The following is a 17689-nucleotide window of genomic DNA, read 5'->3' on the forward strand; positions in this document are numbered from 1 at the left end:
CTGTCTTCTTTCCCTTTGCATAATTATTTTGAGATTCATACATGTTGTTGTTGTATTTATCAGGTATCCATTCCTTTTTATTTCAGAGTTGTATTCCATTGTATAAATATACCACAATTTTTTAATACATTTGTTTATCAACATTTGTGTAATTTCCCAGTTTGGAGCTGTTACAAATAAAGTTGCCATGAACATTTATTTATATACAAGTCATTGCATGGGCATATTCTTTCATTTCAGTTGGGTAAATATCTAGGAGTGGGATGATTGAGTCATATAGTAAGTGTATGTTTTAATTTATAAAAAACTACCAAACTGTTTTCCAAAGTGATTTTATCATTTTACATTCCCACCAGAAGTTTATGAGAGTTTCATTTCTTCTACTTTCTTGCCAACACTTAATATGGCCATTTAAAATTTTTTTTTAACATCAGCCATTTTAATAGGTATGTAGTGTTATTTCATTTTGATTTGAGTTTAAATTTCCTATTGACTGATGGTGTATTTTGCATCTTTTCAAGTGCTTTTTTGTCATCCATATATTATCTTACTTTGGGGAAGCATCTATTCAAATATTTTGTCCTTTTTTAAAAAAACTGTTTGCTTCTTTTCTTGTTGAGTTTTGAGAGTTCTTTATATTTTCTGAATGAAAATCCCTTATCAAATACATGATTTGCAAACATTTTCTCCTGTCAATAGTTCGTCTTTAAACTTTGAACAACAGAAGTTCTTAAACTTGAAGTCAAATTTATCAAAATTTTCTCTTATGAGTGATGCTATTGACCTTGTGTCTACAAATATTTGTCTAACCAAAGGTCACAAAGATTTTCTCCCATGTTTTCTTCTAGAAGTTCTGTAGTTTTTGTTTTTACATTTAGGTCTACAATTCATTTCAAGTTAATTTTTGATTATGGTATGAGGTATGGATTGAAGTTCTTTTATGGGGGCATCCTATTTTTCTGGAACCATTTACAGAAAGCTTTCCCTTCTTCACTTAAGAACCTTTGCACCTTTGTCAAAAATTGGTGGTTCATATATGTATCCATATATTTCTGGACTCTGTTGAGTTCCATTGATTTAGTTTTCTTGATGTCAGCACTACATTCTCTTGAGTACTACACCCTTATAAAGTCTTGAGATCAGGTAGTGTCAGTCCTCTGGCTTTGTTTTTAATTTTCAGTGTGTGGCTATTTTAGATTATTTACATATCCATATGAATTTTGAATCAGCTTGTCAATTTCTACAACAAAGCCTACTGAGATTTTCATTGGGATTTCATTGAATCTATAGATGAATTTGAGGAGATCGACATCTTGACATCTTAACAAGTCTCTTGATTGATTAATACCTTAAATTTCTCATTTATTTAGGTCTTTGATTTCTCTTGGTGTTTATGCTTTTTGTATACAGATTTGGTACATTTTTTTTTATTTACCCCTAACATTTCTGGTACTATTGTAAATAAAATTTATTTTCTTATATTGCTCGTATATCCTAGCTAAACTCACTAGTTTTAGTAGCTTTGCTGTTGATTCCATTGGATTTTCCACATAGACAATCATGGCATATGAATAAAGAGAGTTTTACTTCTTTTGTCCAAGCTCAATAATTTTTATTCCTATATTTCTTTGTGCACTGGCTAGAAACAGCAGTACATTGTGTTTCATTTACTCTTATTTTTCTCATTTTCCAGGGAAGAAGCTGTGATCATAGGTTTGAGACCTCTCATTTATTTTCCAATATAAATTTCACCCTAAGAACTGCTTTAGCAGCATCCCACAAATTTTAAATTGTGTTTTCATTTTCATTCCTCCAAAGTATTTTCTAATTTCATTTTGATTTCTTTTTTGATCCACAAGTTATTTAGACATATGTTATTTAATATCCAAATATTTGGGGAATTTTCCGGAGATCTTTCAGTTATTGTTTTCTAATTTAATTCACTGTGGTCAGAGAATGTCCTTGTATAACTTGAGCTCTTTTAAATTTATTGAGACATGTTTTATGGCCCACAGATAAATGTAATTGTTCTGTGTATACTTGAAAGGAATATGTATTTTGTTACTGTTAGATGGAATGTTCTATAAATGTTATCCTTTTTCATTTTCTATTTATTCTATCAAGTTTTGAAAAAAGGATGTCAGACTCTCCAACTCTAGTTGTGATTTGTCTGTTTCTCCTTGCCATTGTATCAAATTTTGCTGCTTATATTTTGAAGCTCTGTTACCAGGGGCATATTGTTAGTTTCTTTTCATTAATTGACCTCTTCATAATTATGATATGACCCACTTAATTCCTGGAATATTATTTTTTCTGAAATCTGCTCTGTCTGATATTATAGTCACTCCAACTGTCTTTTTTAAAAAAATTAATTTATTGAAATATATCACCCACACACAAACATACATAAACAGTAAGTGTATAGTAATAGTTGTGAACTTACAAAACAAACATACATAACATCATACAGAACTCTCATAACTCACCCTACCATGAACATCTTACATTGTTGTTAAACCTTTTTAACTAATGATTAAGAGCATTGTCAAAATATTACTACTAACCAAAGTATTTTCCCCCAACCCTCTCTATTATTATCTTTATGTCATTTATATATGAACATACATAAATAATTAAGTGTATAGTAAATGTTGTGAACTTATAAAACAAATATGCATAACATCATACAGGGGTCCCATAAATCAACCCTTCACCAACACCTTGAATTGTTGTGAGATATTTGTTACAAATTATAAAAGAATATTGTCAAAATCTTACTACTAATTATAGTCCTTATCTTATATTTGGTGTCTTTTCCCCCAATACACCTTATTATTATTTTCTTAAATATATTTTTTATGACAGAAATTGTAAACTTACAAAACAATCATACACATATGCAGAATTCCCAAGCAACACCCCTCTATCAACACACCACATATGTGGTGGAACATTTGTTATAGATAATATCATCTGATTGTTACTATATCCATAGTATACATTTGGCTCACATTTTCCACACTGCCCTATTATCAACACAGTACATCTTTGGCATAGATGCAAGAATATTGTATTATTACTGCTAACCACAGACCATAGATCATTCCACTTGTATTTTTCCCATGCATTCCCAACACCTTGCAGTAGTGATATACATTTGCTCTGGCTCACAAAGGACACTCTTGCATCTATACATCAACCACAATTCTCACCCACCTGTTGGTTTACTATGCTGTTCATCCTAGATTATCTTTAGCATTCTGTCAATTGGCATTTATATCCCTAGACTACAATTTTCAGCCACATCTCTATTTATAAAGTAGCTATTATTATTTTTACATCCATTCTATACATTTCCACACTTTTACAGTAAAGCTAATTAAACCTTCTACATACATTAAACATCAGTAGTCCATCTCAGTCCTCTTATATCCATTAAGAATCCACCACCTACCACCAGGTCTTGAAGATATTTTCCCACAATTTTTTCTAGACTTTTTATGGTTCTTGCTTTCATTTTTAGTTTCTTTTTAATCCATTTTGAGTTAATTTTTGGGTAAGGTGTTAGATAGAGGTCCTCTGTGCTTCTTTTGGCTATACTGCTGAATGGACTGTTCTGCCAGAGCTGTGTGGGTTTAACAGGCTAGGTAAAAATCACTTGACCATACATGTGAAGGTCTGTTTCTGAGCCATCAGTTTGGTTCCATTGGTCTATGTATCTGTCTTTATGCCAGTACCATGCTATTTTTACCACTATAGCAATATGATTTAAAGTCCAGAGATGAGGGTTCGCTTTTCCTGTTATGATGTTTCTGGCTATTCAGGACCCCTTACCCTTCCAAATAAATTTGCTAATTGGGTCTTTTTTTTTTTTTTTTTTTTTAATGCTGGTGGAATTCTTATCAGGGTTGTGTTGAATCTGTGTATCAATTTGAGTAGAACTGACATCTTAATGATATTTAGTCTTCCAATCCATGAGCATGGAATGCTCTTCCAGTTATTTAGGACTTTTGGGTTGCAGTTTTCTGAATACAAGTGCTTTATACATCATTGGTTAAGTTTATTCCTGACTAATTGAGTTTTATCTGTCACATTTTATTTTCACCACTATTTTGACATTTTTAGTTCTTTTATTTTTATTTATTTATTTTTTTTAAAGATTTATTTATTTATTTAATTTCCCCCCCTTCCCCTGGTTGTCTGTTCTTGGTGTCTGTTTGCTGCGTCTTGTTTCTTTGTCCGCTTCTGTTGTCGTCAGCGGCACGGGAAGTGTGGGCGGCACCATTCCTGGGCAGGCTGCTCTTTCTTTTCACGCTGGGCGGCTCTCCTCACGGGCGCACTCCTTGCGCGTGGGGGCTCCCCCACGCGGGGGACACCCTTGCGTGGCACGGCACTCCTTGCGCGCATCAGCACTGCGCATGGCCAGCTCCACACGGGTCAAGGAGGCCCGGGGTTTGAACCGCGGACCTCCCATATGGTAGACGGACGCCCTAACCACTGGGCCAAAGTCCGTTTCCCTTTAGTTCTTTTATTGATATAATCTTCATTTCTAGGCTCTCTTCCAGGCCTTTCTCTCCTGTCTTTTCATTTCAGGCTCTAGCACATCCTTTAGTATTTCTTGAAAATCTGGTCTCTTGCTTAGAAATTCTTTCCGTTTCTAAACAGAATCTCTTGCCTGTGAATCTCTTGCCCTCATTTTTGAAAGACGGTCTTGCTGGATATAAAATTCTTGGCTGGAAGTTTTTCTCTTGTAGTATCATAAATATATGAGACCACTGTCTTGTCTCCATGGTTTCTGGTGAGAAATCAGCACTTAATCTTACTGGGTATCTCTTATATGTTATGCATTGCTTTTCTCTTGCTGTTCTCAGAATTCTCTCTTTGTCTTTGGCATTTGACATTCTGATTAGTATGTGTCTTGGAGTTGGTCTCTTCGGATTTTTTTGGATGTGAGTAGTTTGTGCTTCTTGGACATGGATATCTATGTTCTTCAAAAGGGTTGGGAAATTTTCTACCATTATTTCTTCAAATATTCCTTCTGCCCCTTTTCCCTTCTCTTCTCCTTCTGGGACACCCATGACATGTATGTTTGCACATCTCTGGCTGTCATTTAGTTCCTTGAGACTTTGTTCAATTTTTTCCATTCTTTTATTCATCTGTTCTTTCGTATGTTCACTTTCAGAGGCCATTTCTTCAAGCTCACCAATCCTTTCTTCTGCCTCCTCAAATCTGCTATTAGATGATTCCAATGTTTTTTTAAAATTTCATTTATTGCACTTTTCATTCCCATAAGATCTGCTATTTTTCTATGTATGCTTTCAAATTCTTCTTTGTGCTCATCCAATGTCTTCTTAATATCCTTAATCTCTTTAGCCATCTCATTGAATTTATTGAGATGTGTTTGAACATCTATGATTAGTTGTCTCAACTCTTTTATGTCATCTGGAGGCTTATCTTGTTCCTTTAACTGGGCCATAGCTTCCTGCTTCTTGGTGTGGATTGTAATTTTTGGTTGGTGTATTGGCATCTGGCTTTCTAGAGTATTTTTTCTGGGTGCAGTTTTTCTCTTTAGTTTAGGGCTTCCTACCCTTTCTCCCTTGCTGGTTGTGCAGTAGGAGCCAAGCATGTAGTTGGTGCTGTAAGCTGTGGAGGCTCAAGCTGTCCCCTCACTGCCCTCATTGCCCCAGGGATGGATGAAGCTTCTCCCAACTTTCTCCTTTCCCAGAGGTAGGGACAGAGTCACAGTTGTGTGGAATAATACAAGTCATGCAGGTTTAGACTGTAGTTGTCCTAAGAGACTGATGAAGCTTCACGCCCCTTACACTCCTTCCTGGGGCATGAATGGAGCTGCAGGTATGGGCAGCAGTCTATGCAGTGCACGTCCAAGATGACCGCAGTTGCCCCAGTAGACTTTTAATTATTCAGTTTGTGCCAGCCATAGGTACCCTCAGTTACCTGGATAGACTGGTGCTGAGCTAGCCAGCCTCCTCTCTGCCAGAGGTGGGACAGAAGCCTAGGCTCAGGCTGCAGGCTGATCCGGGTAAAAGAAACTGGTTCCTGCCGTCACTGTGATATTTGGTCAGGCTGGCTTTTTCTGACTTGGACAAATTCACACCCCAGCTGTTCCCAGAGTTATTTCTTAGCCATCTAAGTCTACCAATCAGTAGCTAAAATTGTCAGACAACTGTCTCCTCCCCTGTTTTTGGGAAATGGAGCTTCTAATTCTGGTCACAGAACAGCTTCTGGGGCGGCTTGCACACCAGAGTAGGACAATCACTGGCCTCCATGGCTTGGTCAACAGTTTCCCAGAGAGGCTGGCACAGGTCCCTGCAGCTTCCTTCCTGTCAGAGGTGGCACTGGGGCCTAGGCTAGAGCTGCCATCTGACCTGGATGGGAAGAAGCCGGTCCCCACCAGCACTGGGATTTTCAGTCCGCCCCGCTTCCCCTGTGCCAGGTGTGGAGTTAAGATGGCGGCCCCCAGCCTCTTTCTGACTTGAACAGGCTCAAACTTTAGCTGTTCTCAGGATTATACTGTAGCCCACTGAATTTCCTCATTGATAGCCGAAATTGGTGCCCAACCGTCTCTTCCTCCCCTGTTTTTGGGAAATGGAGCTTTCAATTCTAGCCACGGAATAGCTCCCGAGGGCGGTTTGTGCCTCCAGTGGAGGATGGGCACCAGCCTTGGGGCATGGAGTGCTCTATTTATGAGTCTTTTAAGCAGATGTGCAGCCTCCTCCTCCTTTTCCTTTAAGGATGTTCCAGAATGCCCTTGTGGCCTCCTGAAGCCCCCAAACAGGACTTCAGCTAGCTCCAGAGAGCTCTGTCTGGGTGTTTACTAACTGCCCTGTGGCAGGAGCTGACTCTAGGAGCTCCTTAACTCTGCTGCCACCTTGCTATCGACTCTCTAACTTTCTTTTAATTAGTGTTAATGTGGTGTATCTTTTTATGTTCTTTGATTTTTAATCTATGTATATCTCTATATTTCTTACAAGAAGCATATAGATGGATCTTGCTTTTTTTTAAAATCCCACCTGACGATCTGGAACCATTTACAATGAATGTTATTATTGATCTCAGTGGGTTTAAATTATGCTGCTATTTGTTTTTCATTTGTCCCATCTTTATGCTTTTCTTGCTTCCTTTAAGACTGACTATTGCTATGATTCCCTTTCATGTCCTTTGTTGCTTTATTGGCTATGATTCTTTATTATGCTATTTTAGTAATTACTGTAGGGTTTATAATATATATCCTTTTAACTTATCACAGTCTACCTTTACATGATATTATGCCACTTCATGTTTAGGATAAAAATTTTACAACTAAACTTTTATTTCTCTCCTCCCAGCCATTGCACTATTGTTGTGATACACTTTAAAAAAAAAATAGATTTACTTTTTTATTTCTCTTCCCTGCCCCCCCCCCCAGTTGTCTGCTCTCTGTGTCCATTCGCTGTGTGTTCTTCTGTGACCACTTCTATCCTTAGCAGCACTGGGCATCTGTGTTTCTTTTTGTTGCATCATCTTTTTGTGTCAGCTCTCTGTGTGTGCAGCACCATTCTTGGGCAGGCTGTGCTTTTTTTCGTGCTGGGCGGCTCTCCTTATGGGGCACACTCCTTGCACATGGGGCTCCCCTACGCGGGGGACACCCCTGTGTGGCAGGGCACTCCTTGCATGTATCAGCACTGCACATGGGCCTGCTCCACACAGGTAAAGAAGGCCCAGGGTTTGAACTGCGGACCTCCCATGTGGTTAGGCGGATGCCCTATCCATTGGGCCAAGTCCGCTTCCCGTGATACACTTTTTATCTGACATATATTATAAACCCCACACTACATGTTATTTTTGCTTTTAATGGTCAGTTATCCTTTAAAGATATTTAAGTAAGAAAAAATATATTTAACCACATGGTTACATTTCTGATGCTCTTTTCTTTTTGTGGATCTTTATTTCCAACAGTTATCATTTTCCTTAGTTTTAAAAGACTTCCTTTAATGTGTTTTATAGTGGAGGTCTGCTAATGATGAATTTTTCAACTTCTGTTTGTCTGAAAGTCTTTATTTTGCCCTCATTTCTGAAAGCTATTTTTGCTGGATAAAGAATTCTAGATTGGCAGTTTTTTATTTCAGTACATAGATTTTTTTTCTATTATCTTCTAGTCTGCAGTGTTTCTGATGAGAAATCTGTTATTAACCTTATCATTGTTCTTCTATATATAATGTATCTTATTTCTCTGGATCCTTTTAAGATTTTCTCTTTATTATTGGTTTTAAATACTTTCAATTATAATGTGTCCTTTTCTACATGCTTATTGTGTTTGGGGTTCATTGCGATTCTTGAGTTTTTAATTTTCTTCAAATTTGGAAAATGTTTAGCCATTATTTCCTTATATATATATATTTTTTCTCAATCCCCTTGTCCTCTCCTTTAAGGACTCCATATATACATATATTAGGCTGCTTTAAGTTGTCCTTCAGCTCATGGATTTATTTTTTCTTTTGTTTTCAGTCTTATAATCCCTGTGTTTCATTTTGGATAGTTTCTATTGCTGTGTCTTTAAGTTGACTTTTTTTTTTCTTTTGAAAAGTCTTATCTTCGGTTAAACCCATCCAGTATATTTTTAATTTCAGACATGGTCGTTTTCATTGCCATTTTCATCTCTAGAAATTTGATTTAGGTCCTTTTTTTATATATCTTATTATTTTGTGATAATTGTAGATTCACATGCAGTTTTAAGAAACAACAGAGATCTCAGATACTTTCTATCCATTTTTTCCCAAATCTTGCCAAACTACAGTACAACACCACAATTAGGATTACTGATAGTAATACATTCAAGATACAGAATATTTTCCATCAATACAAGGATCCTCCATGTTGCCGTCTTATAGCCATACCTACTTCCCTCCCACTCTCCTACCTCCTCTCCTGTCCTTAACCCCTGGCAACCACTAATCTGTTATTTCTATAATTTTGTCACTTCAAAATGTTTTATATATCCTATGTCTCTACTTAACACATGCCCAGTCTCTTTTCTAGCTGCTTGGATAAATAAGAGTTGTAATAACTGTCTTTGTTTTTCAACTCTATCATATATCAGTCTCGGTTGGTTTGATTGAGTTTTCCTTCTCTGATAGGTAAAATTTTCTTCTTTGTATGCCTGGTAATTTTTTATTGCATGCCAGGCATTGTAAATTTTAGCCATTGGGTACTGAATATTTTTATATTCCTATAAATATACTTGAGCTTTGTTCTGATACACAGTTATTTAGAAACAGTTTGATCATTTCTTTTAATCTTTGTTAGGCAAAAGCAGAGCAGCATTTAGTCTATGGTTAGATTTTCCCATTCTGGAGCCAAAACACTTCGGTATATTCTACCCGATATGCTAAGAGTTACGAGGTTTTCCAGTTTGCTAAGAATAGGGACTATTCCAGACCTTAAGTAAGCTTCAGGGATTGTTCCCTCTTATCCTTTCAGGTATTTCCCTGGTGTCAGGTAGCTTCCTCACATGCATGTACTAAGTTCTCAGCTAATATTCAAAGGAGACCTGCAAGCCTCCAGAATTCTATGTAAAGCTCTTTCATCTAGCAGCTATCTGCATTGTGAACACTAGTTCTCCTGACTCCTAGTTTCATTTCCTCAACTGGAAAGCCTGGGAACTTTTTGTAGGCTGGAATTATTATAGAATTACCTCATTTTCTCCTGTCTCAGGGGCCACTGTCCTTCATTGCCTGACGTTGAATGCTTTAAGAACCATTGTTTCATATATTTTGTACAGCTTTTTTAGTTTTAATGGGGCGTGTAAATTTGTTCCCTGCCCTTCTGTCTTGGTTAGAAGTGGACCTTCTCTACTTTAAACTATTAATACACTTGCAAAGTCTAATATAAATACCTTTATACCATCCTGTTGAAAAATAAAGAGGCTTTAGATCTTCTAAACTCTGCATTTGATGCTCCCTCTTTAGTTCTGGTTCCTATGGACTTGCTTTTCATTCTTGGAAACATAGCAATTTAATAGTGTAAGCTATTTTGTGTATTTTATCCAGCATTTCTAAAGTTTTTTAGTAGAGTTTTGTCCATTATGCTGCTGGAACTAAAAGTGCAGTAAGCAGTAAGTGTATGTTTGAAAATTTTGTTGTTTTCTAACTTAAAGGAATCTTAACTCTTCCATTCATATTGAGCCATGCCATTGGCATCTTGGTAATCTGTAGTATACCATTTTTCTTTTCTTTTTTTTTAAGAAGGTACCAGGGATTGAACCCAGGACTTGTACATGGGAAGCAGGTGCTCAACCAGTGAGCTGCATCCACTCTCCAGTGAGAGTTGTTGTTTGTTTTTATTTTTTTTCATTTCTTTGCTTGTTTAATTTTCAGGACGTACCAGGGATTGAACCCAGAACCTTGTACATGGGAAGCAAGTGCTCAGCCACTTGAGCTATATCCACTCCCATATTTGTATTTTTTTTAAAGATTTATTATTTATTTTTCCCCACCCCCCACCCCCGTCTGATCTCTGTGTCCATTCGCTGTGTGTTTCTCTGTGTCCACTTTTACTCTTGTCAGCAGCACTGGGAATCTGTGTCTCTTTTTGTTGCATCATCTTGCTGCATCAGCTCTCCATGTGAGGCACCACACCTGGGCAGGCTGTGCTTTTTTCGCGCTGGGCGGCTCTCCTTATGGGACACACTCCTTGCGTGTGGGGCTCCCTTACCCCGGGGGGCAGTGGCACGGCACTCCTTGCGCACATCAGCAGTGCACGTGGGCCAGCTTACCACACAGGTCAGGAGGCCCTGGGTTTGAACCCTTGATCTCCCATGTGGTAGGCCGATGCTCTATCCACTGAGCCAAATCCACTTCCCCTCCATTTGTATTTTTGCCAACAAACAGTTATATGTTATTTAGAATGCCTCTGTCAATAAATTAAAAATACCAAGGTCAATGAATAAAAATTCAAAGGATAATTTATGGGGTAACTAAGCACTAATATAATTCAGTACATTGACTTAATCATATTATCACTAGGATTTAAGTGAACGGAATTGGTTTATAGCATTTATCCAGAAACTAAAAGGCATTTGTTATTTTAATGGTTATTTTCTGTTTGCATGTTTAATATCTGATTCCTTTTTTTCTTTTATTTTTAGATCACAAAATTTGTCCAGGACAGACACAGAGCTAGAAGAAACAGACTTCGTAAAGATCAACTTAAGAAACTCCCTATACATAAGTTCAAGAAAGGTAAGTGAATATTTTTACTTACTAAATAATCACTCTTAGTTTCTTTAAAAATCCATGGTAAAAAAAAAAATGGTACTCATACGCTAATACTACCTTCTGAGCCCCTATCATATACTATGCCTAACTCAGGAGACACTCAGTTAATAATGAATGAGTGAATGTGAGAGATTTTTTTTGCTGATGTGTGCCTGATGAAGGCAACAGGGGTTCATAGTCCGCAGAGAATTCTAGAACAATAATATTGACTGAAATGCTTTTTATTGTCTCCGTGCACCAGCAGTTGTAAAGAATGTAAGTGGATAAAATAGTTCTCTACACCAGAGTGGTCTGTTCCCATTGACTCTCCTCTTCACTCTGCCATTATTTACCACTATTTATTTGGTCTTGCATGAACTTAAACACATAGGTGGCTATTATGTGTCAATACATTTTACATGTATCATTTCATTTAATTTTCATACGTCTATGAAGTATTCATACTTCATACATTATCCTCTTATAAAGATCTACCATTTACATCACTATTATTTTATTAAAAATAGAAAATTTTAACAACAAAAGTAGGAAAAAACACCATATTAAAATAAAATCATTTATAAAAATATACTGCAGAATGAAAAATTTAAAAAGAAAGCAAAAAAATAAATAATAAAAATACATATATGCACTGCCATTATGTAGGTAGCTTAATGAAAATTTAATCGTAGACCAGAGCTAGTTTAAGGACTAGATTTAGGAACTTTTTTAGGCTTTATTTTTTATGTTACTTTTGTATATCCTAAATACAGTAAAAAATTGTTTAAAAAAATAGTGTTGCTACTTGTCCTGGTTAGTTTAAAAAGGGCACATATAGTTTTTCAGTAAGTATCCTATTATTAGTGCAGTCAAATCAGTATTCTAGAATATATTTTCTTATAATGACTTTATTTTTCCTCATGTTTTAAATTTATTTTGAAAGAATACATACCCTTAGCCTTTTGTTATGCAATCTTCTTGTTTTCCTGCCTCTGAGAAGATCTTTCAAAACTTAAAAAATATACTTTTTAAAAATAAAGCACCTTCCCTATGGAAATAAAGATCAATGAGAGTGAAAATGTGCATTCAGAAAATAAGGTCAGATTTTTTGTTATCTTTTAAATAAATCTGATAAATTTTATAATGTACTATTACTATATGCAAGGCCTTATGATAGCTGATTTAGAGATACAGCTTCTAAAGTAGCAGTCTAGAAGGAAATTTGATACATATGTGAAAATTTAACTACATGAACTCTTTCTGAAATTAGAAGTTGACAGATATGAGTTTAATTGAACCTAGCTTTAGTGTTTGAATTGTTTGGGCTTAAAAAAATTTTTCTATATTATTGTTTTTTAAAATAAATTTTTATTTCAAAATAAGTTCAAACTTATAAAAGTTGCAAAAAAGAATACAAAACCCATACAGAGAACTCCAACAGAGCCCTCCCACCCCAGATATCCATAGCTACCAACTTTTAACCTATGTCACACGTTTCTTTCTCTCTCTCTCCCCTCCTTCATTCTCTCCCTTTCTGTATTTCATCTGTCTACCGGCCATCTGTCTGTGTTTCTTTGTGTCTGTCTAGTTTCTAAACATTTGAAAATAGATTGTATATCTTGGATTTAAACTGAGCATAAAGATATGCAGTTATAAAAACTGAAATCAAAACTAAATTCCCTTAATGTTCCAAGTAAAATCTGGTCAGACAGGAAAATATTAGTTGCATGATTGTTTGTTATGTTGACTGTTGTCTTGCAAACAGATTTTACAGTGGCTAATGAAAAATTGAGAAGTTCCCTCCATAAATACTTAAAGGATTGGTTAGCATATCAAAAGCTAAAGGATTGGTTAGCATATCAAAAGCTCCGAGGAGTTTTATAGTAAAGAAATCAGTGTTTCCCAAAGTAATTTGAACACGAAACTGTTTTTGTGTGTAACACTTACTTCATTCCATGCAACTTGTGACTGGTGTTGCAGAGAACAAATTTTGGATAACACTGCCCTGCACCAGACTTACAGGATGAGTGAGGTATTCCAAGTACTGTGATTTCTTTGTTAAAATGTCTTATGTCAACCTGAGATTATCTCAGTCTTCCTCTATTCAGAATTAAGGAAAATGAAGTCTAGAAAGGCCAGGTGATTTATTTATCTCAAGGTTTCATATAAGAAATAACCAGAAAAGTATAGAATTCTTGTTATGGAAATGAAAATCTTAGTCACTTTTAAATATACTTCAGCTGGAATTCAGAGAGCAACTTGTTTTTTTCCTTATTCAGGCAGTATACTCCAGTATACCAGGTATAATAATCTCATGCCTATGGGAAGATAATTGCTGATCTGGTTAATCTAGACCTGATTCTTTTCCTTAGTTCTCTCACTAAACACTGGCCCACAGTAAACTGTAAACTGTAACATGATAATGGACAAATTACTAATTTACCATGGGCATACTTGGTCTGCTATCTGGTTAATCTGGTAATTTAGATTCCTCACTCAGTTGAGACCATTCTAGTGAAGTACATTTGAAACTTGTACTGTTTCAGACAGAACAAATGGAAGGATTTATTAGAACAGTGATATGAATCTACTAACAAAGAAATGTATGAATTACTAGTTTGCTGACAGTAACCTCATTCTTATCCCTCCAAGATTCGTTATATATATCCTAGTCTTCGGACCCTATTTGGTATATACAGTTGTATTGTTTCTGATTTAAATACTAACAAAAAATAAAGACTGTTTTAAAACAAGGTGAGATAAAAACACTTGAAACAAGGTGACTTTATTTATAGCATTAAAATACCTTTACTCCTGCAAGGTAGAGAGACCATTCCCTCCACTTATTTAATAATTTCCTCTCCACTACCTTCCAAACATTGCAAATTAATGTTGCTTTTATTTCTAAAGGAAAAATTTGCCATTCAAAACAGTATATCTTCTTGTGACCATCAAAAAGAAGGAAATGATTGTAAAGAGATTTGTTGGATTTAATTTACATAGTTTCAAAATTAAAACTATAGCCTGCAATTCCCAAACTGTGTAGTGTCCAGGATACTGCAGCAAAGTCGTCACGGGGTCACTACAGATATTTTAAATTTTCAAGGAAAACACAGGGGCTGCTGTTAGACACTGCCTGAGCTACCAGCTCAGATTACTTCAGTTTCAAAATTAGATTGCTCCCAGTAATGCCACATTTTTATGAATCTAGTTTTCAATGGTTGTAATGATGAAAAGCAAATATAGCCTAAAAATTAGCCTGGAACAGGAAATGATGGTAGCAGTATCCGATCTGATTGCAAAGTTCGAGAAGTTGTGCAGGACCCAACAGGCACTAAGTTATTAGGAGATAAGTACTTATTAAGTTGTTTGGACCTAACTACTTAATAAATAAAACTCTTAGGTGTATTTTGTTTGCTTTTGCTTATAGGCGCTATGATTACTGAGACAATAAAGACATTGTAAACTGAAGAAGTTTGGGAATCTCTGCTGTAGTCTATTATAGTATTTCTGTTCATAATCCAAGGCATTTGTCTAATTTTCCCTTTCCTTAAATTAAATAACTGCTCTAGAATCAGTACCATGAGACTCAAAGTATGAAGTAAAATGTTTCATGAGGCTTTGAAAATAATAATTATTAATGATTAATATGTAAAAATCAAGACACAGGGTATGTGTTAGGGAACAGGACAATTATAGTAATATTGGGAACCAGTTTCCAATACCCGTCAAAAGACAGTTTTCAACATCTCATTGGTATTAGCTTTGATACTTATGACTTGCTTTGATTACAAAGTGATATATGCATTGAACATAAATTGATTTTATAAATGGTATCTTTTGACTTTCCCATAAAATCCACTATTTAGTCCTTTGTTGATGGTCCCTTAAGTGCAGGCTTTATTCATAACCATTTTGAAGAGAAAAATAGATTAAAACATGATTTTAAAACCCCTATTAGAGGACATCATTCCTAAGTACATGCAAAAGAAGATTATGAAACTATTTTGAAATGTTTACAAATAATTTTTCACTCATTCATTCATGGAATAAATATAATTCATTTCTCTATTCATTAATTCAGCAAATAATTACTGAGCACTTACTACATGCCAGGCACTAGTTTAAGTATCAGATATTAGTAAAATAGTCATCAGATATTAGTAAAAGCTCTGGCTTTTGTTGAGCTTTTAGCCAAAATTTATTTTTAAAGGCTATTCATATTGAGCATTTTTATAAATCTGCATTGTCCTTCACTGTAATACAGAATTTTCATCACTAAGTCGTGATAATCATCCATCTAACTTTATTTTTATTTTTTTTTTGGTGGTAACGCGTCTGCTTTATTTTTTTGTTTGTTTGTTTGTTTTTTGTTTTTGTTTTTTCCATTCATATTTTTTTTTATTGACTTTGTAATAATATTACATTAAAAATATATATGTGAGGTCCCATTCAACCCCAGCCCCCCACCCCACCTCTCCCCCCCCCCAACAACACTCGTTCCCATCATCATGACACATCCATTGGATTTGGTAAGTACATCTTTGGGCACCTCTGCACCTCAAAGACAATGGTCCACATCATGGCCCATACTCTCCTCCATTCCATCCAGTGGGCCCTGTGAGGATTTACAATGTCCGGTGATTACCTCTGAAGCACCATCCGGGGCAGCTCCATGTCCCAAAGACGCCTCCACCTCTCATCTCTTCCTGCCTTTCCCCATACCCATCGTCCACCATGTCCACTTTTCCCAATCCAATGCCACCTCTTCTATGCATCCATCTAACTTTAGAAGGACATCTCCTTTTTTTTTTTTTTTTTAAAGATTTATTTATTTGTTTCTCTCCCCTTCACCCCCACCCCGGTTGTCTGTTCTCTGTGTCCATTTGCTGCGTCTTCTTTGTCCGCTTCTATTGTTGTTAGCGGCACGGGAATTTGTGTCTCTTTTTGCTGCATAATCTTGTTGTGTCAGCTCTCCGTGTGTGCGGCGCCATTCCTGGGCAGGCTGAACTTCCTTTCGCGCTGGGCGGCTCTCCTTATGGGGCGCACTCCTTGTACATGGAGCTCCCCTACGCGGGGGACACCCCTGCATGGCAGGGCACTCCTTGCATGCATCAGCACTGTGCATGGGCCAGCTCCACACGGGTCAAGGAGGCCCGGGGTTTGAACCGCGGACCTCCCATGTGGTAGACGGACGCCCTAACCACTGGGCCAAGTCCACCACCGGACATCTCCTTTACATGACTTAATGTATATTATGTTTTAGAAAAGATTTCACTATTTTTGCCTTAACCTGTGTTATGGCAACTTCTCTCCATATACTGTTTTCACAGCTGCTTAGCTAATGGTGCTAAAAGGCATTTCTTGGGGTGGGGTGGGTGTGGGGATTCTAAGTAGTACTAGGTCTTAATTATTAAGATCTAGTTATTCTGAAAACAAATGGAGGTATTCTTTAGAGCGAAGATCCCACAAGTACTAGGGATATGGGTAATCTTCCTTAACAAGCACCTTGTCAAAACTAATAGATAATCCCCCTTTTTTCCTCTCACACTTGTTTACAATCATAGACATTGCCCAGATCATTCTTACCTATTTACATGAAATATTTTATAAATCATAAAAGATAAATAGATGAACCAAAGACTTGTAGAGGCATGTTTCCTATGAACTGCTAATCTTATGTTATCTTCACTAGACCCACACCTTTCCAAATTTGATTTTGAATGTGTGTATTTGGTGACTTTGCCTAACCAAACCCAGTACACCAAGTGTTTAAAGTTTTTTGTTAAAAATGGTCTACTGTTAAAAATACATGTACAAAGAATAACTACAGATGGCCCCAAAACATATGAAATATTATTCAAATTAAAATCCAAAGTGTGGTACTAGTTTTTTTCCCACTTGTCATACTGTCAGAGTTTAAAATCACTAACCGTCCAGCATTTCTGAGAGCTGAAAACTGAGCATTCTCATACCTTTAATTGCTTGAGATAGTGGAATATGTCAAAATATCTACTGGAGGGAACAGATGTGACTCAAGCAGTTGAGCACCTGCCTCCCATAGGGAAGGTCCCAAGTTTGATTTCCCAGTGCCTCCTGAAAAAAAACAAAAACAAAAAACAAGCAAAACAAACAGTAAAACCGGCTCAGGGAAGCTGATGTGGCTCAGTGGTTAAGCACTGGCTCTCCGCATAAGAGGTCCTGGGTTCAATCCCCAGCTCCTGGTACCTCAAAAAAATCTACTGGAAAGATTTGATAATATGTGAAAGAGATTTTTAAATGCTTATACTACTTAACCCTAAAATTTCACTTAACAGAAATTAATTCTAAGGAAATAATCAGAATAATACATAAGAATTTAAAGTTCCTATTTTTTACTTACCATAAGGAAAAACTAAATATAGTAACCAATATAATGGACATAATTAAATAAATTA

The 17689-nt window shown here is 36.2% G+C and overlaps 1 protein-coding gene across 1 annotated transcript in view; it reads left to right on the forward strand.

Annotated features, from left to right (window-relative positions):
• The window catches only part of RNF13 (ring finger protein 13), a 151979-nt gene that overhangs the window by 117919 nt on the left and 16371 nt on the right, over positions 1-17689 (forward strand). The window contains exon 8 of the mRNA XM_004472886.4: positions 11144-11237. Coding sequence (XP_004472943.1) covers positions 11144-11237 — 94 coding nt within the window. The remainder of the gene's footprint in view (positions 1-11143; positions 11238-17689) is intronic.

Source organism: Dasypus novemcinctus, chromosome 4 (genome assembly GCF_030445035.2).
Source record: "Dasypus novemcinctus isolate mDasNov1 chromosome 4, mDasNov1.1.hap2, whole genome shotgun sequence".
Classification (NCBI taxonomy): domain Eukaryota; kingdom Metazoa; phylum Chordata; class Mammalia; order Cingulata; family Dasypodidae; genus Dasypus; species Dasypus novemcinctus.